Source organism: Artibeus jamaicensis, unplaced genomic scaffold (assembly GCF_021234435.1).
Source record: "Artibeus jamaicensis isolate MK-2021 breed Jamaican fruit bat unplaced genomic scaffold, CSHL_Jam_final contig_685, whole genome shotgun sequence".
Classification (NCBI taxonomy): Eukaryota; Metazoa; Chordata; class Mammalia; order Chiroptera; family Phyllostomidae; genus Artibeus; species Artibeus jamaicensis.
In genome coordinates, this window is record NW_026521924.1 from 20,119,800 (window position 1) to 20,144,679 (window position 24,880).

At 51.6% G+C, this 24,880-nt stretch overlaps 1 protein-coding gene across 2 annotated transcripts in view; it reads right to left on the reverse strand.

The window, feature by feature from the left end:
* Window positions 1-9,884: 9,884 nt before the first annotated feature.
* TTI1 (TELO2 interacting protein 1) overlaps window positions 9,885-24,880 on the reverse strand; it is a 48,595-nt gene continuing 33,599 nt past the window's right edge. Inside the window, exons 6-8 of one of the 2 annotated variants that reach the window (XM_037164649.2) lie at window positions 24,674-24,878; window positions 24,297-24,384; window positions 9,885-12,696 (exon numbers count right to left, since the gene is read on the reverse strand). In XM_037164649.2, coding sequence (XP_037020544.2) covers window positions 12,417-12,696; window positions 24,297-24,384; window positions 24,674-24,878 — 573 coding nt within the window. In that variant the 3' untranslated portion in view covers window positions 9,885-12,416. The remainder of the gene's footprint in view (window positions 12,697-24,296; window positions 24,385-24,673; window positions 24,879-24,880) is intronic. The other variant, XM_037164650.2, reaches the window with a different exon arrangement.

The window sequence follows — 24,880 nt, forward strand, 5'->3', positions numbered from 1 at the left end:
TTCCCACTAATTCATGACAATATAATTAACTTTTCTCAGGTCAGTTTTACTGAGGTATGATTTATATACAAAAGCACCAATTTTAAGTATTTAACTCAGTAAATTTTGATAAATATACAGTAATCAGCATTACCATCAAGAAAAGAAAACTTCCAACCCCCTTCCAAACTTCCCTGTGCTGCTTGGCCATCAACCCCCTTTTCCCAAACTCCAGCCCCTGTAACCACTGATCTACTTTTGATAGATCAGTTTAGGCTTTCCTGGAATTTCACATAAACCGAGTCAGACAGCATACACTCTTTTGTGTTTGGCTTCTCCTGCTACACACAGTGACTCTGAGATGTATCCATGGTGTGTGTCCAATACTTCACTCCTTACTGCTGAGCAGTATCTTGCTGTATGGATACATCTCAATGTCTGTTTTTCTATCGGCGAACATTCAAATTGTTTCTAATTGAGGTTACTGTGTGTGGGTTGCCACAAACATTCATCTACAGGTCTTTGTGTGGACGTGCTTTCCTTTCTCTTGGATAAACACCTAAAAGTGGGATTTCTGGGCAGTCGGGCAGGATGGTCAGTGAATATTTCACTTTATACCTAACTTCCAAACGGTCTTTACAAAGTGGCCAGACCATTTTGCACTCCCTGTGCAATGCAGAAGCGTTCTGGCGGAGGAGCAGAATTTTGGAAAGTGTCAAGTCGGCGCTGTCTTGACCGGAGGTGACTGTAAAAACACTTCAGGATGTACACCGAACTGCGAAATGCCGGGAGTGCCAATGAAGGCTCCGTGAGGGCGCAGACACCACGGGTCCTGTTTGCTCCTGCGTCCCCAATGCCGAGCGCAGGTCTCGGCCCCTGGCAGGCACTCAATAAGCAAATCAATGAATAAAGATTTGTCTCTGACAGACAGGAACGGTTTGTAAGGGTTGGGTCAAGGTTGGGACCTACTGCATTTTAGTTAACCAAAGGGAGTTTTTTCAGGCTCTGTGTTCTCTTTCCTAAATTTCACAAGACCCTCGGTTGAAACTAGTGGGCATTTCTACCCCATTACTGTGAGATAACACCCCCTCGGTCAGGCTTCTCCTTACAGGCCAGGACAGCTACTGGCCCTCCCAGTGCTGGGTCTGCACTGCAGCCAGCAGGAGGGGGGAGGGGGAGAAGGGGACACACCCTCTCTTCAAGGCTGTGTGCTTTAGCTGCAGGCACTCTGCTCTTCTTTCCTGGGCCAGAACTCAGTCACATGGCCACATGTCGCTGCAAGGGAGACAGGGACACGTGGTTTTTATTCTGACCAGCTGTGTGGCTAGCTGACTACCAGGTTGTGTTGTTTTTTTAACTTCGAAGGAGGGCAGGAGAGATATTGGGTCACTTCTAGTAGGCCCTCCCCTTGCCCTGATTCTTTCGTCTTAACCCCCCAGGCAGTTTGAGCTCGACATGCTCTACTATTTGGGAAATTTGTTAATTCCTCAACTCCGGGGAGCACCTTTCAATTCACTAGCCCCCCCAAAAGCCATTGTCTCACTCAGCACAGACCAGATCGGACGCCCCTCCGGCCGCTCCCACAAGGTGGTTTGCTCTGGCTCTGGGGCTGGAGGGTGAGGCCTCAGAAAAGGGGGATTAATGATGGGCTCTGTAGACCACCCACACGGCTGGCCTCCCCGGGGCCTGAGTGGCTGCCCTCTGGGTGGTCTGCCTGAGGGGCTCTGGTGGGTCCCAGGGCTGAGCTGGGGCCAAGAGTCACGTCCCCTCAGCTGCCTTTCCCACCATCTATCAGGTTCGGTCTCCAGGAAATTTAGCAGTTAACAGGGGATGGGGCATGTCCTGGACCTGTGTGTCCACTACAGTAGCCACTGGCCATGTGTATCTATTTAAATTTGAGTTATAACAATAAAATAAAACATTCACTTTCCCAGTTATACCAGCCACATTTCAGGGGGTCAGTAGACACCTGTGGCTGGCGGCTACCATATTGGATGCACATACAGAACATTTCTTTCATTTAAGAACATTCTGCTGAACAGCCCTGCCCAGAGGAATGACATCTCGGGTTGTATTAACAGAGGCAGATTACCAAGAAAGGGGCAGGTAATGGCACTGGTTTACACTGTGCCAGGCAGAGCCCAGCTGGGCCACCGTGGTCCATGGGGTCTACACTCTGCAAGGGACACAAATGAGAGAGAGCGAGCGGTTCAGGCAAGGGCCAGCAGGACGCGGAGGGCTGGGAATGTCACTGTGTCTTGTCTAAAGGATGTCTGAGCATTGGTTCCTCCGGAAGCAGATGCTGGGACAAAGAATTAAGGGCAAGTAGTTTACCTGGGAGGTGATCCCAGGCAGGACCGGTAGGGAAGTGGGGAAGTGAGACAGGGAAACGGTTTGTGGTCGGGCAAGTGCACACTGTGAACATGGCGGGGGTGGGGGGGTGAGGGATGCTCCATCCTAGCTCGGGACTTGGGGAGCCAGGGTAGAGCACAAAGCTCAGTCACCCTGCCCCAGGGTGCTCCTTACGTACCTTTCACACTGGCTTCTTCCTTTCCCTCAGACTCACCCTGCCCCCTCTCACCCCAGGGCCTTTGCATATACTGCTCTTCATGTCTGAAACACTCTTCTGCTCCTTCCCATACCTTTATATCCAGTTCGGTCCTACTTATTCTTCAGATCGTGGCTCCAACACCCCTCCCTCTAGATGCCCTTCTCTGAGGGGCACCACAGCCCCTCCCAGGGACAGGATCCCAGCTTCCTGTCCCATAAGTGTGTCATTATATGTTTGAGAGGTTAGTTGAGTAACACTTTCTTCCCCAGGAGACTGAGGAAGGGATCTTGTGTGTCTTATTCACAGCGACACATAGTAGGTCCTCAAGAAATGCCTGTTTAGATGAGTGAATGAATAAATGAACGAATGAATTCCAGTCAGGTTGACTGTGACTCTCAGTAGCCAGAGGGAATTTACCAGCAAAAGACCCCAGGAGGAGGAGGCTAATTAGCAATTCATTAGGATCCGTTTTCACGTCTGTAGTCGATGCTAATCACTTGTTTGTTTAAAACAGAAAGTTCTGCACTCATTAAATCCATTAGTAAATGAAAATGTTTCTCTGGGAAGTCTGGCCTCCCACACTGGAGTGTAAATTCAAGAGCCTCACCCCTTTTTTGCACAGACCCGCCAGCAGTCAGCAAAGCCCCTGCTCACCAGCTGACAGTAGCTTAGTCCTCCCTCCCTGAAAGCAGGACCTGGGGAGTCTGCCTCTCCAACTCTCCGAGCTAAGTTCCTGTCCCTGTGAAATGGCACAATATTCAATTTCATGGCCAGTTGCGAAGATCAGAGGGAGCCATGTAGTCAGGAGGGTCCGCTCACCCCTTGGTATTTTCTTTCCCATAGTCCATAGTGGGTCTGACTTGAGAATGTTGCTACCCGGTGGCAACAACTCCCCTGCCCTCCCCATAACCTGACCACTGCCTTGAACTCCACTGGTTCTGCTAATAAACAGGTTCCCCTCTCATTACAATCAGACCATTTAGAGGCTGCTCCCAGACTGCACTGCGCTCACCCTTGCCTTGCGTTAGCTCGGTGAATCCAAGAGGCAAGACCAACCAGGCAGCCATCATTACCTGCGTTTGCAATGTGGAAACTGAGGCTTAGAGAGAAGAGGCGCTTGCCCAGGGCCTTCCCTCTGCCCCGTGCTGAACACCCTGCTCCCGGAAAAGCTGCCTCTGATCCTGGAGATGGAAATGGTTGCTCTCCCCGGCCTGGCTCCCTTGGTGGGTCTCACTCCTCGTGTTCCCACGGACCTGGTGCTCTGCAGAGATGCAACAGCGACCTTTGTCCGAGCACTAACTACATACTAGGCTCCAAGCTCAGTGCTTTCTTTTCATGCACTAAATGATTCAGTCCTCACAAAAATTCTGTGGGGGTGAACTACTATTATCATCCCCATTTCATGAGGAGGAAACTGACTTGCCGAGGTCGCATGGCTGGTCGGTGTGGCACGAAGACCAGATGCCTTCAGAGCTCACGGACTCCCCTCTGGGAGGACTGTTCCGTACCCACAATGGACCTCAGGACAGGCAAGGGGAGGGCTGGACAGTGGCCTGGTAAGGGCGAGCTCCACCCTGCACCCACCCGGAGCCCTGCAGAACAGCCCCTCCGGGCGACTTCCCCAGGGGCAGCGCCACCAACCCACCCATCAGGCACCCCCTGAGTGCCCACTGGAAGCGGGGCTCAGACCCACCTCCGGGGCATTGAGCAGAGCAGCCTCCGTCCCCTGAACTTCTCCCTTTTTTTTAGTCTCCTTGCTGAGTGAGCCTCAGGACACGCCGTTCCCTCCGCCCAGAGGTGCCCTTCCCTTGGTGTCTAATGCACAAGTACTGCAAAGCTAGCTTAGAGGGCCGCTTCTTCACGAAGCCTCTTACTTTCCTTTCAGGTCAACCTCTGTGCTGCCATTTGTACCTCTAAGGTATCGTCATCGTCCAGGTGATGACCAGCTCCCAGAGAGCACTGCCCAGGGGCCAGGCCCCAGGTCTCTTCTCACCATGCCCTCAGGGAGATTCTCTTTATTCCCATTTCATCAAGTCTCAGAGTGGTGAAGAGACTTGCCCACGGCAGCAGGGGCAGAATTCACACCCCGGCTGCCGTCTTCAGAGGGGTGTTGTTAACCGCTGCCCCCGGCCCCCTCCCAGCACAGGCTTCATGGGGGCCTTCTCATGACAGCTCGCCTTGTTCAGCCCTCCTCTGAGCCTCGGTCCTAGGAGGCCGCGCTTATGTCCCTTAGTCTCTGGGCCTGGCCCATAGAAGGCCTGGGAAAACACCTGTTGAAGTTTCCAACCTGCAGATTTTGGATCCTGCTGTCCAAACCCTGACACATCTGGCCACGTAACTCATGGTGTGATGTTAGCGGCCTCAGGCTCAAAACCTACCTTTGCCCCTTTACCTCATGCTTTTGGGCTGGTCAATGGCTCAGTCATCCCAAATGAGAGCAAGGTGCAAGCCCCAGCCCTGTCCAAGGTGCTGAAGATGTAGGTACGGGCGGGACTCTTCCGTGGGGGAAAGGCTGCAAGCCCCAGGCAGGGCTGTGGTAGGGGCTGGGACAGAGGGCACTCAGTGGGATCCCTGAACCCTGCCTGGGGAGTCAGGAAAGACTACGAGGCTCAGCCTGCTTCTCTCAGGGTCCTAAGGGGCTTGGACAAGCTGGAGCACGAATGGAGATCATCTCCCTGCACGCACTCAGGGGCCATGGGGTTCCTGCCCACACAGGGCACAACCCAGTCCCTGAAGGGCATCCTCTGTGCCTGTTGGACTAAGCATGGCTCCTCTCCCCTCCACCCCCAGCCCTGGTTCTCTCTGAGAAACGCAGAGCACTGGTGAGGGGACCAGATGATGTTAGGCTCCTAACATCAAGATGTGTTCACCCTGGAATCTTAGATTCACAATGGCTTACGTTCAATCACAAACAATTCTGTCAGTCACTTACATATGTACATGACTAAAACAGGTATAAGGGGTATAATGTGAAAAGACTTCTCATCACAGATCCTGTTACCCTTCTTAGAGGGACCATTGGTGGTTCTTTTTTTTTAAAATTTTTTTAGAGAATTTTATTTATTTATTTACCTTTAGAGGGGAGGGGAAGGAGAGAGGGAGAGAAATATCAATGTATGGTTGCTTCTGGTGCACCCCTTGCTGGGAACTGGCCCCTGCTGGGAACTGGCCTGCAACCCACGAATGTGCCCTGACTGGGAATTGAACCGCGATCATCTGGTTTGCAGGCCTGCACTCAATCCACTGAGCTACACCAGCCAGGGCCCATTGGTGGTTCTTTAGGAGAAATTCCACACACGAGGTACCCCCATTCCACATAAACAGTAGCATTGGCCTGCTGGCTTTTTCCTTAAACACTGTACCTTGGACAGAGACCCAGAGAGAACCAGCTCTTTCTTTTTAAAGGCTACGTGGCACTTAACGAGCCAGGCCTGTCTGGATGAAAACAGGTTGTTTTCGGTCTTTTATCAATGCAAGCTGTGCTTCCACAAGCATTGTGTTCATCATCTCTGCACGTGGACCGGGGAGTTCCACAGAGCAGGACTGCTGAGTCAGAGGGCGCAGGCATCTTGGATCTGAGAGCCGTGACCGTTTCATTCCCTGTGTTATAACACTCGGGGTGGGGCAGAAGTCGGCTGCAGTGGTGAGTATGTGAATCACAGGGTTTATTCCTGTGTTATTATTTCTTAAATATTGTATTACTTCCCACGGGAACAGCTGTAAGCCTGCTGTTGCCCCGCCCTGCAGTTCACTGGGGCGATCCGTCCTTCCCCCCCCCCAGCAGCGACTCCAGCTTGCTTTTTAATTCCCTGTTTACTTTTAGGAAATAGTGGTGACACAGTGACTCCAGTCTGGAGTTTCCGTGTTGGGAGGGTGTCATGGGGCATGTTTCGGTCTTTTCTGGGTGCACGTTCCAGTCCTGTGATGAGGTTATTTCCAATCTCTGGCTTCCAGTCTCCTGAGATATTAACGTAAAGCATGAGGTGTATGCCTGGCACATACCGGGCACGCACTGCTTGTGAGTTTCTGTAAAAGACGACGTGACAGGGAATGGCCTAGGCATGTGCTTCTTTGTGTGTGTGACTGTTACGTTCTTGGGGGCAGACCTGCCGGTCGGAAGGTGTGCTCATTTACACTTGACAGGTACTGCCAAGTTACCCTCTGATGAGCTTGTGCCGATTTGTGTACCCTTCTCCCCACACACTTGCCAACACGTCGCTATCCAGTCACAGGTGTTTTAGGGGCTGAGACGGATTCTTTCAAACTGCCTAACAGACAGGGAAACTGAGGGCTTAGGGGAGGGAGTGCCCAAGGTCCCCTGTGAGCGGTGGCTCAGTGATTCCCGTCTGTGGCCTCTGCCTCCTCCAGGGGACCTGGCAGTGTCCTTGGTGGGATGTGTGAGAACCAGGTGGGGCCCATGAGGTAAGGAGGATGGAAAATGGGGAGGTGGGGTGCACTGAGGTCTGTATACCCTGCACCTCTGCCTTGGGGACTGCAACATGTTTTATTCCATGAAGAAAAACTTCTGACTGCCTTTGCCCAAGTGGCTCGGTTGGCTGGAGCATTGTTTCATACACCAGAATGTTGTGGGTTCCATCCCCAGTCAGGGCACATGGCATAAGTTGCAGGTTCAATTCCCGGTCTGGGTGCATACAGGAGGCAACTGATCACTGTTATCCTCTCACATCATTGTTTCTCTCTCTCTCAAACCAATAAAAACATATCCTCCGATGAGAGAGAAAAATTTAAAAAACTTCCGACTCTTCTCCACTACTTCCACCGCCTCCCGGAGCCCCTCTGACACCCTCTCCCTGGGAAACGGCCTCAGAGGTTCTGAAAGGCGCCCTCCTTGCTCCGAGCCCGCCTGTGTGGGAGGAAGCTGAGGACGTGAGGGCACTGGCTGAGAGAGCAGCTTGAGGCCCAGGAGCTGTTGTGCAAGAAGAATGGCAAATTATACGAGGAGGGAAGCCAGCGTGGGGTGGTGGAGGCGGCCATACATCAGTGCTTTTTAACCCCTTCGGGCTGCAGACCAGGCAGCCCGGATGCTGGGGGAAGGTGCAGGGACAGACGTTTCCATAAAGTGTCTGTGCGGGAGGCTTTGAAGGGAGGACAGCACAGCTCCCTCCTTGCCCTTTGCAGACAGGCTTTATACTCCGGGTAAGACTGTCGGAAAAGGTAGAACAGCTCCTCATCTAGGAAATGATTCCTGTGGGAAATCAGGCTGCTTTTCAAGCATAATTTGAAAAGCTGCTGCCTCCAAACTTCAGTGGTGGCGGGGAGGTGGGGGTGCGGGGAGAAGAATGCCATTTATAAAGCAATCAACGCTTCCACAGAGTCAGCCATCACTCAGAATTATTTTCTGAAATTTGGCCTCTATTCCTTCCTCTGGAGGGAAGGCCGTACGGGCACCGCTTCCAATCAAGGCCGACACAGAGGCTGGGCTGAGTCACACGGAGGGAGAGGCCCCCGCGCTGCTCATCCCAGCTGGAGCTGCGGAAAATTATTTCCAGGGCTCTGCCGCTCTCCGAACCAGCCGGAGGAAGCCTCATCAGAGGTTCCATTCATCTCACTTCTTACTTTTAAACTTTAAAGAACATATTTATGTGCCTCAGGTTGCTCATGAACCACGGCATGTCAAACAGTTTGGGGTTGATGGAAGAGGTACATCTCTCGTCCTGGGACTTTCAGAAACACATTTTCGTCGCCGGTCTCGCTCCCTTCCAAATTCTCCTGTACGCTGCCACGAGATGAATATTCTTAAAATGCTGCTTCCAACACATCACTCACCTGGTCAAGAACCTTCCAAGGCCACTTCTTGATCTCTTAAGGCCGGGATCCTCAGATCGGCAGTCAAGGCTCTCTGTAAACGTGGCCTGTAACATCTAACACACGGCCTCCCAGACCGCTGGGCCCACAGATCTGGGGTGGGGGAGGGACGCCTGCCGATTTTGCCCCTCCCCACCCTGGTAACCAAATGCAGCATTGCCTTCTGGGAAAAGCCACTCCACCCCAGCTCTCTCTCCATATGGTGAGCTGACCTGACCCCCTGCCTCCGGACCTGCCCATGAAAATCCTCTAGACCAGGGGTCCCCCAAAACTAAGGCAAAAATTCCCCTCTACCTATTCTGTAAGGCCCTTGGGCTGAGGTTAACTTTTTCTCTTTTAAAAGGTTGTTTAAAAAAATCAAAGGAGAATATGCCAGAGAGACCCTCTGGCCTGCAGAGCCTAAAACAGTCAGCAGCTGGCGGTTTCCAGAGACAGTTTGCCGACACCTGCAGGAGGCTGGGTTCGGTGCTGGGCAGAGAACCAGAGGGGCCGGGAGGCCACGCTAGGGCTGGAGCCGCAGCTGCCCGGGGGAAGTGCATGCTCTCCCAGGTTCGTTAACGGAGGGAGCAGAAGCCTGGAGCTGACAGGTGGCCGTCTCTCACACGTCACAGAGACTCACAGGGAAAAGACGGTGGACAACGTGAGAGCGGCATCAAAAGATGGAGGCGGTGGCGGGATCTGGAGCCAGCCGGGCCTTTTGGTTATGAGGCCAAGACACTTCTTTCTGCTCCAGCCAGTTTGAGTTGGGTGTCCTGTCAGTTTCAACTAAAGTTGTGATGGGCACAGACATTGCCGGCCCTGGTGTGGCCGGGAGCCTCTGGGCAGGTTATCCTCTGCGTCTGGAATGCCCTCGGTCCTCTCCCCCCGCCCAAGTCTGCCTGTCCTACCCCGATCTTACCACCTCCTCTGCTGTGGTTTCCCGTTAGCTCCTGGGTGGTTTGGAGAGTTAGCCATCCACCTCCTCACCTGTGACTGGCTCGGGGAGGATGCACTGAATCCCTGACAAAGCCATGAGCTGTGGAGCCGAGGGAGGAAAAAACCCTCTATAAACCCTCCTGCATTTCTGCCTCCCGAGGCAGCCACCCCAAGAGGCAGGGGCAGCAACGCCATTGTAGAGATGGGACAGTGAAGTTCAGTGAGTCGCCCGAGGTCACACAGTTAACCTAGAGGATGAGTCAGAAGCAAGCTCCGGGCCTGATGAACTTGCGATCGTCCTTGCTCTTCCACCACGTGGTGCCTCCCGAGGACCACAGCCACCCCTCACAGGACCCCTGGATCCAGGGCTCCACTTTCCCAAATCCCCTGATGCCTGCGGATCCACATCTCGGCCTGAAATTCAAGCCCCGCCCACCACCGTTCACTCCCAACTGCAGCCAGACCAGGACTCAGAAACCCTGAGTGAGAAGAGAACCCCTCATTGCACCAGCAGGTTTTAACAGGGGAAACGATCATTTTGCGATGCCCACGTTCCCAAGGACTACACTGACTCGGCTGGACAGGTTCAAAATTAAAGTTGCTTGAATATAATAACTGGAGAGTCACTCTAATTTTTTTTTTTAATCAAGTGCAACAATCTGCCTGCAGGAATCCAAATGCAACTCAGGATGTATTCTCCGAGGAAGAGATGGGTTTCTGGGACACCATGGCAAACCCTCCCAGGCAGATTACCTCCTGGAGAGCTTCCCCGGAGCCCCGCCCTGTTTTATTGGGGCACCGGATGGGCGTGTCTTTCCCCTGCCCTCCTACACCGAGCGCCCTGGGAAGGCCTGAGGCTTTAATCTCGCTGGCACTGGTAACAGGCTCCACAAAGCACACCACCTCTGACCTGGTTGCTCATCTGTCAGGATCTAGAGATTGAATTAGTCTATCATTGTGTCCCCCCGGTGGAATCAGGGACAATGCTGTGAATCGCTTTACGATCTCAATTAGAGGGCATTCTCTTCCTTTCCCAAAGAAAAAAAATCATCCCAGAATTTTACAAACGGGAAGAGTGGTTCTCTCTCTTTCAGGGGTTAATTTGAGGTCCCTGTAGGGTCACACACGAAGCCCCTGGAGCTGCGCATAGAATTTGGCGAGGTCAGCAGAGCAGCTGCAGCAGATGGGGGAGTGGTGTGACTTCGGTCTGGGGGATGCAGCGGCCCCCTGGGAGTGACACGGGATGGGGAGGAATGTTTCCGGGGAGGGGGTCCCTGGATGTCATCTGATTCTTCGAGGGGCAGGGGGTAAACAAAATCCAAAAAGATTATGAGCTCTCCCTTTATCACGCTGAATAAATGTGCCTTGGGAAAAAAAAAACAAAACCACTCTCCTTCTGGCTCAATTCCTCTTCGAAGGTGGGAGGAATGAGGCCCAAAGAGAGGGAGGGGCCCCCAGACCACCAGGCAGGCTGCTGCCACCTGGCCCCGAGCCGCACACCCCACCGCCCTGGCAGGAGAGACCTGAAAAGGAAATCAGGGTCCCCCTTCCAATACCTGCAGGGGTTTTTAGAGCTTGGGGTCCCTGCAGGGTCACATGACCTAAGTTACCAGGGAAGTGAGCTGGACAGTGCCTCCACGCATCTGGTTCCTGGGACCCTGCAAGACTCGCGTGTACCTAAATTTACATCATCTACATGTTTTAAACCACCCGGCTAGAGATATCAAATATTTACCCTGCCTTTTCACAGTAACTCCTTCAAGGTTACCGCACGGTGCGTAGAGGGAAGGTTCTCTCACGCAGCTACTCGAGCTGGAAGCCAGCCAGCATGGCAGGCCGGGCACAGCCCTACTCAGCAGACCCAGGCCAGGGTCACCAGGGACTGCTCATGTCACCAGAGATGAGGCATCATATGCCATCTGATGGGCAGGAACGACACCACCTACTGAAGAGCAGTGCCCAAAAGGAGCCTGTGCAGGAACACGGTCACTAATGCAGACTGTGGGGGGCGGTGCCGGAGGGTGAATGGCCGTGCTTCCTCTCACCGTAAATAAGACTTGCAGGGAAAAGAGGACAGGTGGAGGGGACTCTACAAATGGGATGTATTAACACAGGGGTCCCCAGCCTCCGGGCCCCACGGCAGGAAGTGAGCAGGAACGTAAAGCGCTTGAATCATCCTGAAGCCACTCCCCACCCCCGGGTCTGTGGAAAACCTGTTATCCACGAAACCCGCCCCTGGTGACAAAAAGGTTGGGGACTGCTGTATTAAGGGACATACTGATAACAGCAGTGTTCAATCCTTATGTGGGTATGTACTGACTGACTACAATGTTAAAGGGCCACTGTTACATTTTTGTAGGTGTGATAATGCCACTGTGATTGTGTGTTTAAGAAGAAGGTTCGGATATGACATCTGGGATTTGCTTGAAAACCAGCCAGGGGCTTTGGGGCCAGGAACGTGCCTGCCAGTGGCCGGGGCACCGGGGCGCTAGTGTGGACAATCAGAAGTCAGAGAAGTCAGTCTGCTACTTCACAGAAATCCAAAAACTGTCACCGGTGTTTGCTCTGGGGGAGAAGAACCAGATTCCTGGGGAACGGGAGACGGACTTCTCACTGCTGCTGTTCGGTGCAGGATTTTTACACCACGGCTCTGGATTATCCATTCAAGAACGTGCACTCATTTCTTTAAAGTCACTCAGTTTATATGAAAAACTTCAAAGTGAGCTCTTGATCGTATTTTCATCCAAGAAGTGTCTTTATTTCATTCTCTTCCAAAGAACAGGTTAAGTGTAAAGAGCCCCATCTCATTACTCGAGGTGAGGGAGGCGCGTGTCTGTGCTGCCGAGCTGTGTCTGAGGTCTCCCGGAGCGCCGCTTCCTCATGGTCCTCGGGGGCCCGGTGTGCAGGACAGGCCTCTGCCCCTCGTGTCCACGGGCTCTCCGATATGTGTGTGTAAGGGGAGGGCTGTCCGGTGAGGCAGCTGGGGCCTTGGGGATAGTAAGCTAAGGAGTTAAGCCCTTAAGAGCTGCCAGACAATGTCATCTGAAAACACCAAGTATGAAATGTAAATAACAGTCAGCTACTTTCCTTCAATCCAATTTCTAAGCAGTTGCGCGATCGATCAATTTATAAATCGATCGGCCGTCTAATCCACCTTTGCAGTCTTCTCTGCAGCTGCCGCGGCCTTCGGCTGGGTGGGGGCCGCTCCCGTCTGCAGGCTAGGGAGGGGGCTCGACGCAGCTCCCTGCAGCTCCCCGAGCAGGAACAGAACACTGGCCGCGTACGGGTTCTGCTGCCCTGTGGCCCCCCGCAGCTGCACAGGGTGCAGGGAGGGGTGGGGGGGTATGAATTGCTCAGGGCAGTAAAGTTCGTGCAGCAGGAACCAGGTGGAGTCTGGGTCCACCTTCATCAGGTGGAGAAAAACCCTGCGGAGAGATGAACAGCAGTGAGGAGAAATGGTGGGGTTGGGGGCGCAGGGAGGGCAACCTGCTGGTGCTCTGCCCAAGAGGCTTCTTACTGGGCTATATCAGGAAAAAAACCCCAAAATGCTAAAACATCAAATCACTTGAATAGCAGAACAAACCCACTTAGTTCGTAAGATAGGGCCATCTGGATGGTCCCAATACCTAACGGAAATAGAGGGAAAGAGTTTCATATCCCTCAACACACAGAAAAAGGTAATTAGTCTGAGCAGAACAATATTGACATCAAACAAGATCTTGGCAAAGAAAATGGTTAAGATCTGGGGCGTAAAGCAGGAGTTTTCACAAAGGAAAAAAACTGACCAGCCCACCCTTCACAACAGGCTCCACCCCAGGTGGGCCCTCAGCTCTGCTCCCCACCCCCCAGCCCACCGCTGCTCTGGAGCTGGCCCTTTCTGGCCACGGGGAGCCATTGATTCTTGGTGGTTTGGACATGCTCGTACAGGGATCAGATTGTCATTCTCCTGGGACAGGACCGACCAAGACCTGTCCTGCGACCTGGGCAGAGGCAGGGCCCTGATGGCACAGACCCATCACACGTGAGGCTCTTGTGTCCTGAACTGTGGGGTCACGACCCTTGCCTCCTACCCACTCACATCCCACTTCTGAATGATCGGCCTTGTGCGCAGGGCCATTGCACCAGGCAGTCTAAACGCAGGCCTCTTGCACTTGACTCAGTGATCCAGAGTCGGGCTTTCTAACCCCAGGAAGGATGAAGCCCCTCCCTAGCTGGGCAGCTCTCTCTGGGCAGGCCTGCCCATCTCAGCTCACGTATCACCTGCTCAGAGAGGCCCGGCTTCCTGGACCATTAGGTCTAGGGTTGCCCCTCGTTTGTTTTTTAGGACACCCTCCCCGGCACTCACTGACTACCTGTCTATTGGCCATCTCCCTCCCTTGCCATGCAAGCTCCGGAGGGCAGAGGCCCTGTCTGTGTGGCTCACTGCTGCCCCCCAGCCCCGAGCACGGCCCCTGGGAGCCTCTCCATCAGTACGAATGGGACAGGTTCTCACGCTGAGTAAGTGGCGTCCTAGGTCACACACTAATGACTGAAGATGGCATCCTTCTCTGGAATATTTACATTCTGTAGAAGGATCTGAAGAACAGCTCAACTGCCCACCACCACGGAGGGACTGAGGAACATCACCGGCAGGATTCACATGACCACAGACATCACTAGCTAACTGGCTGTGGAAGATTTTTCAACTTGTTTCGGCTTGTTTCCTCATTTCTAAAAATGCAGATGGCCCTGGCTGCTGCAGCGCAGTGGAATGAGCGCCGCCCTGGGAACTGACAGGCTGCCGGTTTGATTCCCAGTCAGGGCACTGCCTGGGCTGCGGGCCAGGTCCCCAGTTGGGGGCGCATGAGAGGCAACTGATCGATGTTTCACACAATGATGTTTCTCTTCCTCCCTCCCCCTCTAAAAACAAAAAAATAAAATCTTGAAAACAATGCAGTGTATTTCATCCAGCGGTTTGCAGATGCTGAAACTCGGAAACACAAAGCCGGCCCTACACAGTGCCTGACATGTGATCCTTATCTACCAGCTAATAGTGGAAACAACTGATTTGATGGACCCCATTTCATCCTTAATGACCATTCCTAGGAGCCTCTCCCACACAGCTGAGCTTCAAATAGGAACTTAAATGCTTGCTAAACAAAGTTAAATTCTGGTTTTTAATTATGTTAATCTGAAAAACCTGTGTGCTTTTGCTTTTTTCCTGGGGCTTAATATTCATAAGGGGGGGAGGCACTTTGAAAAATTTCCTGGTCTGTTTTGTGCCTAAACAATTTAAGTTTTCTTTCTTTAGGATAATCTTGTGTTTATAACCTCAGCGGTAGATGCTGGAGAAGTGATTAGAATATTCCAATTCATTGTTTCCACTTCACCGCAGAAAGGAGACGGGGCCTGCGTGGGAAACGATTTTTGTTTAAAACAAAAATATCTTTGATAATTAGAGTGGCAAGGGAAATTAAGAAAAAACACACCAAAACTGGGAAGCAGACTCCTGTTTACACGTGACACGGCTGATAGCTCTCCCCGGTGCCAAAGACTGTTAGAATGCAAATGGTTTCATTTGACTTTTCCCTCCTTCAGCTGGAACAATTCCTCAAGCTACAGCGTGGCACGCTCTCAGCTTCAAGGGACATTGTGATCTGGGCCACACCCAGCAAAGTGGAGCCGTGGCTCACTCCGGTGTCGGCCCTGCTCCGACGTCCAGGGCGTGAGGACACTGCGATGTTCGTTTCCTGAGCCCTTTTTAACATGCTAAGGGCGAGTGCGGCATTCGTCCGCGGAGAAGGAAAAGCCCCTCTCGCTGCCCTGTGCGATCTCTAAATAAGATGCTGACAGGGAGGCCAAGTGAAAACGTGTATGAAGTTCACCTTTTATAAAGCAAAAGCCAAACTCTTGAAAGAATTGTTTTGGGTCTCATTTCTTAGCTCTTAAAGGCATAGAGTCTGCAGCATGACAGGCACTGATGAAGTTTCTTCTCCCACCTCTGGGGCTCAGCTCAAACTATTTTGCCTCGTAAAAACCCATTTCTTCCTCTTTTTCCTAAAGGAAGGTAATCACACTGCCCCACCCTTCTCACAGGTTCCTTGCCAGGCTCTCGGGAGATGAGGTGCAGGATACACTTTGAAGTGTATAATGAAAACACTGTTCGTTCCAGAACGGGGGGTGTGTGCGTGTCTGAGGAATGACCATCACCACCAACCCCAACACTCTGCCATGCCGGGGAGGATTCTCAGACACTGTGAAAAGGGTAAGACATCTGTCTTTTGTTTCACTCGTAATTTTCTTCATACAGACTCGGTGGGGTCCCAGTTCTCAGCCAACTGTGTTCTAATTTTGCCCAGTATTTTAAGGAAGAAATGAATGCAATCCTCTTTGACTTCTGCAAGCCCGAGGTCAGGAACAAATACTGTGCCACACAATCAGGGGTACCTGGGCTTTTGCTGAACTCGGACAAATTCTGAGCTTGGATCCTTCTTCACTTTCAGCTCCTGGGAGCTGAGCCTGAGGCCCAGCTGAGCCCCAAACTCTGGTACCACTTGGCCCAGTCCCTGCCCACCCTGGGTCTCCTGGAGAGCAGATCTTGAAAGTCTTTTCTGCATAACCAGAAGCCAGAGGACAAAGACAGGGCTTCTGCTTTGAAGTGACTGCAGGAACTGCCTGGAAAATGTCCCTCATACATCTTGAGACATGGCAGAGATGGCTGTTGAACATGCCGAATGGCCAGCTCCGTCTTTTTTCATATCCAAAGAGAAACACTTTAAAATATATATGTGTACACGATTTAACTTCTGAGCCAAAATTTCTTTCTCCTTCCCCCAGGCCCAAATCAGTGGCTTCAGGGAGCACAGTTATCAAGAGATTATCTGGTCCCCAGAGTTGGGGGAGGCACTCAGCTGTGCCCCATGCCTCCCCGTGTCCTGAGGCGAGTGATTATCTCTCAATAACCTGTAGGGCCGTGTAGCTTAAATGATAACTTGACTTTAAAAAATTTAGAACTCGCCGTTAGGCAGTTTCTAAGCAACCTCTGTTTCCATGGCAAAGAAGCCTGGTGTTTATACTGATTTTTCACTTAAAATGCGGTTTTATTGAATTTCACTTCATGCAGGCAGCCATTTCCCTGCATTTCAGCCCTATCTACAATTGATGGGTATCAGTAAGTACCTAATAAACTCTAGGCGCCAACCCAACAGAATTGGCTCATTCCTTTATGATCAAGCCCAGGGTGCTCTGGGTGACAGAGCTGGGGGCGAAGTGGCCTGGCCGGGCAGGAAATGCGCCACCAGCATCCAGTGGGCTGAGTCTGGGTCCCGTCTCTCGCGGTTTACCCAGTGTCTCCTGGCACCTGGCCCGGCCCAGGCACTGTGCCAGGTGTGTGGGACACGGGGGCGGGTGGATGGACAGAGACTCTGGCCTCCAGGCTCCCTGTCTGCTGGCGGGGACAGACTGAGCACAGAGGCCCATGGTGCCATGTAGAGAGGGCCATGCTAGGAGTCACATGTGGGGGGAGCCAGGAAGGAGGGGATGAGGCAAGTTTCTTTCTTCTCTGTACAGAAGGGGGCATCAGTGACGAGCTTCTAGCTCCAAGTCTACAGTGGTTCTCAAGCATGGGCCCTGATCACAGGCCCTGCGCCACAAGTGTGGCGAAAGCAGGAAGAAATCCCCTCTGCTGCAGATGTAAATATCACAGAGTGTGTCCTCACCACCGGAGTCTAGACAACGTCTGCTCACAGGGAGCTCTAGAAAACCACCAGCCAATCAAGGCCCAGTAAAGCTACATAAACTGTAACCGAAATTCAGAGCTTCCAGCTCTCCTGGGTGACAGGCTATTCTTTCTCTGTCAATTACTTGCTTGAGGGATCCTGCTTCTTGTCTCTTTCTGGATGTATAAAACGCTCTCATGAGCTGTCTGTGTAAATGCCAGGGATAGAGAACTTGTGGCTTTGCGATCTGTTTATTTATTTATTTATTTTGGGCTTCTGAAGCAGTTATTCAGGGATGTCTCCGTGGGAATAAATATGGACCGTCTGCACAAGGGCACGACTAAATGCAATCGGAAAATCAACTCATTCGTTGGAAAGGGAGCAGATTCACAAAGTTATTTTAGCTTCCCTGTTACTCTCTCTCTGGCAGAACAGCCTCTACACTCTTCTTCCCTATGACTCCATGCACGCTGATGCTACAAATGAGGCTGTGTGTTTCCTTTTAAACAAATGGATGCTCAGGGCGTCGACGTGTCCTAGCCAGCAAGCAGTGGGCTGATGCTTCTACACTCGGTAATTTACTCTAATGGGTCCTGGTTCATTGGTTAACCAGTATTTCAAGCCTGTCCTTTCTTGCTATTCAATTTAGCTATCTTCCCCTGCACGGAGGTCGTTTTTTGTTTCTAAATGCTGAAAATGGAGGATTATGACTTGAAGCAACAATTTACTCTCTAAATAAATACTACCAATTACCTTTGCAGCTTACGCATTCTCTTTAGACTTAACTACATCCTGTTCAAGACCATTCATCTATCAATCTAACTCCAGCACATACACCCATACTGAGGCTGATATTAAAAATATTTCAGTGCAAGGGGACAGGATTTAGAACCATAAACAACAGTAGAGGCTTATGATGCTAATCGTGCCCCTCAAGTACCTCAAGACAAAGTATCATAAATGCAGCAGAATGACTCCATTGCTTTGTGCATATTTAAAAAGATGTGGCACTGAGATGGCCAATCTGTTACAGGCAATTCGAAAATAAAACAGAGCCTAGAAGTGTTTTAAGTCCCACGAGAGTGGGATCAGAAAGAGCCCCTTCCATCCGGCCAGCTCTCAGGCCTCCGGGCCTCCTGCAGGCCCAGACCCCATAGTGGTGACGGTGATGGTGACGATGTGCTGGGCGCAGACCTTCCAAAGTGGCCCTGTGTCCAGCACCAAGGCGGCTGGCTTGGGCCTTGACCCCGGCTGGCTGACTCTCAGGCCACATGCGGCGTTTCCTGCTCCTCCCTGGAAGGTTCATACCACTGAAGATAAAGACGTCCTCGTAGCAGCCCACCTATTTTGCACCCCTCCCCCCAGACAGTTTTCCTGGAACCCACGCTCTGGCACTATGCCAGCAGCCTCCGCTGATGGATGCTGCGAGAAGCAGCTCTGGGAAATGTACTTCCGTATTTACTGCACGGCTGTTAGGGATATTAGTCACAATGATACCTGGTGTTCTTCTAAGACGACCCACGGAGAAATTTTTTCAGGGTTCAGTACCAAGGAAAGAGATGCTTCTGTCTGAGAAGCTTTTTTTTTCTTACTCCAACAAGGACCAGAATCACGTAACGGACGCGCTTCCCTCTCTGCCCTTCCCGCCAGGAAGCCCAGGCTCACGCTGAAGGCTCGTCTCTAGCGAGGCTGCAGAGCTCTACACCTGCACTGTATGATCAACCTCAGCCCTGGTCTCAACTCGTTTTCCTCTTATTTTTCCTGTTAAGAAATTTGTTCACTTCCTATTGTCCTTATTGCATACGCCTAATTTGTAGATGCCCTAGGTCTTTTTGGGAATAAGGGGGAAGTTTAAATAATGACAACTACTGTTTTCTCACTTTTCACTCTGCACTGATATTTTGTGCTAAAGAATAATCTATATGACTTCAGTGAATCCTTGTAATAACTGTATCAGGAGGAAAGTAATAGATATGCTTATTCTAATCTTGCAGATGAGGAAACTGAGACTTTGAGGAGTACATTGATTTGCCCACAGTCGCACCACAATTGAGCAGCAATGTGAGGCCACCTCTAGCTTGGTTTTCATCTTTGAAATCTTTCAGCTTTCAACACAGCCCCTGGCTCACCCCCCCAAAATCTTTTAACTAAATACATACATAATAAGTCAATCAGAGCCATTTTCCTGACTACTTTACTAGGTGCTGAGACCATCATATTCCCTCCAGCTGCTTAGGTGTTCAGAACAGACCACAGACCCTGCGACGGGACAGATGGCGTGGCGACCCTGTGGTCTGCCCAGGCTTTCGACACCTGAAACCCACCTCGTGCCGAGGGTCCAGCTACCAGGAGCAATGAGAACATCCGGTTCCTGAAGCAGCACAGTATGTACACCCACATCCCAGACTTGCCTTTCCCACTGGGTGGTAAAATGGTCCACCCTGGCAGGCTATCAGTCACATGACAACACCGAGGAAGCGGGGGAAGGGCGGGCAGCATTAGCTTTAAAGCAGCACAGAGGTCCCTGTCTTCAGATCTGAAACCTGGCAACCCACTTTGTTTGTAATCTGCACGGCAGATGTCTCTTATCTTTGACACCAGGAAATCATGCCTATATATGCACAGCGAATGGCCTCAGATCTGAGTGTATTTTTAGAACAATGAGGCTGGAAAAGAAAAGCAGCAATGCCTGTCAAAAGATGGATAATGGGAAAGCTAACTACTTGGGTCTGGATTTGTCAACTATTAATCAAACGTCAAAAGGAAAAATATTAGCAGTGCCTTCATTTCCACGTTGGGTGCAATTCAAGGGGGAAGCAGCTTTGCTGCAGCCCAGCCTCATACCAACTGCCCACACCATTTAAGGAGATGAGCTACTAATTTCAAGCTCAGCTGAACTGACGGATCACCTCTGTGACTCCTGATCCGTTGGAATAGAATAGGCTCAGGTGTGGGCAGAGAGAGGCGCAGGGACTCTGACAGGGATGAAACGAACGCGCCTGTGCCAGGCTGCATTTGTGCAGGGTTTGAAGGCACTGGCTGGTTCTTTGATGGGATGGGATCCAACTGCTAGAAAGCAAGTGGGGAAGTCCGTCAGTAAATGAGCCTTCGGGCCTGGCAGTGACTTCTCAAAGGCATGGGCAGTGGAGGCAGGTGGCATAATTAACATGACAAGATCACTCTGAGGCGAAAAACTGTTCCAGTCTGAGTAAGGATGAAGCAACAACAAATGCCCCAGTGTACGTGTGTAGGCACAACACGTACATAACATATCGTACACTTGGTAAGTTTCTATATCCCACACGGGTGAGCAAGCACACATAAATACACATCTGAAACATGAGTGCCGTGGGGGCAGAGGCCTCCTGCCTGGCTCCCCGCAGTTTTCAGTGCCTGGACCAGTTGGTGCCCGACACACAGCAGCTCCTTGGCTCATCGGTGAACGAGGAGTAGACGCCCTCACATATTAATGCGATTCATCTGCACAGTGACTCTGGGGGGAGGTGTTACCACCACCCCATGTTTACAGAGGAAGGAAATGAGGCAACTACATCATTTGCTCAAGGTCACAGAGCAAGATTTGCACCTAGATGTGTCTACTTCCAAGCCTGGTACACTTTGCCCTCACATACAATGGCTAGGCAGAGGATGCTGGGAGGGTACCCCCCACCTCAAACACACACACACACACACCCTTCCCCCCACCCCGAGGGCTGCAGCGTCCAGCACCGGCGCAATCACAAAGGTGACCACCTGGTCACTACCTGTTAGCACCTGGACTCTAGGGTTGGCGGGTGGAGGTAGGACCAGGGGTGAAGACCAAGTGGCCTAAAAACATTGTTCCTCAGCGTAAGTCTTGCTGGCACAGACTCCATCTTTTAAAAATAGGTATTGTTCTGTTTGTTCTTTATAGCCCTGGGGTGGAAGACTCACTGGATGATTGAAGACCTCCCTGCATAGGACAGGGAGCCTCGGAGGCCCAGGAGTATGGTTTTAATGGAATTAAGTTGAACGAGGCTGAGTATGTACTGGCTTGAAGGAAAAACACAGAAATTTGGGGGGTGTGCTTGCATCTCAAATTCCTTTCATGTTTGGGAAGGCAAAGCTCCATGGCCAGAAAGGCACAGAGCTGTGGAGGCCCACTGCATGCTGGGAGATATCTCAGAGGCTTCTGAGGCCACCTGGGAATTGAAATCAGTTAAGTTTGCCTCTGCCAAGGATGAGACTGGGGCGTAGCTGATATGACCCGTCATTCCGGAATCCAACGCTCACCCTCAGGAGCACTACCTTATTTACAGCTCGTGCTATGCTCACCCCTCCTCCTGACCCCAAGTATTATCTTCTCATTTGTTACCCATTGAAGCTATTTAACTAGATGCACTTTGGGGGAGCTGGCATTTTTCTTGCATAGCCAGTTAACAGTGACACCTGGTGGTAACATACAGCAAGGTTATACCCTACCCCCACCCCACCCCGCCCCCAAGTTGCAAGATTTATGCCCCTCCTTACGAGGCACAGTCGCTAGATAAAAGCATTAAACTGGAATGGCATCTCCGTTCTCAGCATTTACAGCCTCGGTTATATCAACCACCCCCTGATCAATTTCCATTTCTAGAGTTTACAGCCTGGATGTAAAAGCCTGCCACCAAGGCTATATTTAATGTGACAAATTAAAAAAGCAAACACAGGCTTGGTCATTCTTTGGAGCTGGGAAAAGCAAACAGAAGGAAGGAAGCACCAAAGTATAATGCACACAAAGAGGAATCTTTACAGAGCTGCCAGGTTTGCCTCCATTCCAGCTCCAGGGCGGCTGCCCAGCTGAGGTCCCATCAACCCACCTGCTGACCTACAGGCGCTGGGGCTCGCCCACCTCCTCTCAGTGCAGTCGCTGCCTCTTACAGGTGTCCCCACCAGCCCTGTCAGATGGGGGGAGCCCCTCACAGAGCAAGCTGGTCATCTGCCCAGTGTGGAACTCACTACCTTGGAGGGACAGCTCTGGCTTTACCCGTTCTTCTGAGTGCTGAGCTGAGGCTGGAGTTTTTGTTAATTCTTTAGCCAGAGGGCTCCCCCTGGGGCTCTGGCAACAAGCACAACAGCCTTGTCTTCTCCCATGAGTGAGTGGTGGGGGGCTTCACTGACTGCTGCGTGGGGAGTACTGAGGGGCAGGCGTGGAAGCAGGGGGCCGGCAAGGAGGCCTGTGCAGTCATTCAGGTAGGAGATGAGGGTGGGCTGGCCTGGCCTGGCCTGGAGGTTGGGAGGTGACGAGAAGCAGACCGTTTGAGACAGATTTTGTAAGTTAGGCAGACAGGCCTCACTTCTGGAATGGGTGCGGGCGTGAAGGAGAGAAAAGAATTAAAGACAAACAGCTGAATGGATGGTGTGGCCATCTGCTGCCCTGGTTCCTCAGTCCCTGCAGGTAGGACTGTCTCGGTCGGTGACAATCGGCCCACCCATCTCCCTCTCTCCACTTGGTAATGAGACCAGGCTTTCCATTGACTCAGGCTTCCTCTCCCATTTAGAGAGCTTATTAATTTTTGAATCAGGATGCCAAATCAGCTCCGGATCAAGGACAACACTGATGTTTTCTCCCCTGACTTCAAAATAAGTGTGCAGATGATGTATCTGTGAAGCAATCAACCTTGCACTTCCTCCCCTCCCAGCCCAGCAGAAGGAAGGTCATCTGACTCAACCCTGCACGGAATGCCACGCGGCAAACAAAGGCGCCGCAGCAGTCAAGGGGCCTGGCTCCACTCCTCCCACCCCCTAAACGCCAACTCAACATTGCGCAAGGACCAGTTCTGGGTTTAATTGGTTTTCGTGGAAAAAAGAGAGAGAGAGAGAAAAGAAAACAGAAAGATAACAAATTGCAAATATTAACTTGTCTGTTGGGTCTAAACTCAAAGGACAAGAAAGGGTGGGTGGGGGAGGAGGAGGATGGGGCAGGGATGGTGAAAATCAGATCTTTGTAACTCGTGGTTGTAAGAGGCACACAAAAGCACTTGCTTCAAGATGAACTCATTATGGGCTTGACTTGTACTTTAAATCATGCACAATTAGCCTCCAGGACACTGCCCAGGGGAGGACCACTCTTCGCCAAATCACTTGTTTGAGGAATAAGAATGCCTGGGGGTGAGAACTGGGTTAGGATGCACCTGTGTGCTGGGGAAACCTCGACTGGTGCTGTGCCCAGGGGACGTGATGGCAAAGAGACAACAAAAAAAGGAAGCCGGGGACATCAAGAGTAAAAAATTGCAAAGGACAATAAATCAATTCAAAAAGATTTCCATCAGTCCCAGAGAGCAGGATTCTAAGGGAGCAAGTCGGCTTCCCTCATTCCCCAGTCAGAGTGGTCTCTCAGCCCTCAGGGAACGAGATTACTCCCGCCCCACCAAGGAGGACCTGGGATGTTTCTGGAAAGCCTCAGAAGGGGAGGGACTGTTTCTCTGCTTGGGACACAGAGCTGCAGGGACACGGTGCCAGGTCACACGGGCCAGCTTTTGCTCCGGCAGTGGCAGTTCCAGGGTGCTGGCTGCTCCCAGCTGAGAGGAAAGCTGGAGAAAGGAGGGCCAAGGTGCATTTTGGATCTCAAGTCTGGGGGATGCTTCTGTGCTCAGGGTTTTAGCTTTTGAGAAAAAACCTTTAGGACTCGAGGAACCAGACATAGCTTCTTCCATCAGAGGTGGCACAGCTATTCTCAAATAAGCAAGACTCTTGGAAATGAGAATCACATAATTTCAGAGTCAAAAAAGGCCCTTTAAGCCATTAACCCAGTGGTTCTTAACATGTCTTGGTTCACAGGCTCCCATTATAATTGGACGAGCAGTAAGAATTCTGTCTGGAGAAAGGCACGTATGTGTCTGCTTGCACACACCCGCTTCTGCATATAATTTGTGAGGGTTCATGGCACCTGACGCCCATTAAGATGCTCCCTGGAGTCAAGATATGCAAGATCAGTAACCCAATACTTTCACTTTGTAGATGAGGGAGCTGAGGCCCCGAGAGGTGCCGGGGTCACCAGACAAGCAGGGTCTGGAAGCAGATCGCCCTCCGACCAGGAGAGTGCTCTGTCCCCTCCAGCACACCTTTCTGTCCCTAGCCCCTTTGGCATTGTTGCTGACGTTGCAGCAGAGGTAAAGGTTACTTGCAAAGAGAAATGCGTCTACTGAAAATACCATCTCAAGAGGTGGCACAGTTAAAGAAATTACCTTAACCTAGCAAGAAGACAGAGAGGAGGAAAGCAGAGAGATGCCTCAACTCCGCTTGCCATTAGCAAATCATCCATAATTTAGGACAAACGTAAGGGGATGCGGATGATCAAGCAGACGTACCTCCTGGCAGCCTCTTGTAATTTCACAGGCTGTTTGGTGCTGAGGTACATCAAGCAGGCATCAGCCACTTTATTCAGGTCGCCCTCACCTGCAGAGAGGAGAAACCAAACAAGGGCTGGCCCTCAGACTTCATTTGGGACAAGTGGTAACCAACTACTGTGTGGTCAAACTGGAAGAGCCCGGCAAGATGCCGTGGGCCCTTTACTCCACCCCACAAGGCAAAAAACACATCAGGGTAAGTGGATAAATGAGGCCAAGGTCAGACTAAAGGACGTGCACAGGAAAGGAAAAAAGGGGAGCGTGGTTAATCGGACAGGGCAATGGTGGGCATGAGACAATGATGAATGTGTGTCTAGGTGACACTGCCTGGTACCCACCTAGGTCCAGTCTCTCGCAGAGGGGGCCCAGGCCCTGCAAGACGGCCAGCTGCAACTTGAAGGCCAGCGTGTGGGAGTAAACTGGTCCAGCGCGGGCACTGATGGGAGCCTGGGTGACTAAGGAGCCGGCCAGCTTTGGCAGGACATCTTTGCAAAACCGGCTGCGGAGAAAATCGCCACACTTGCCCCCGAGGGTCCGCAGCACCT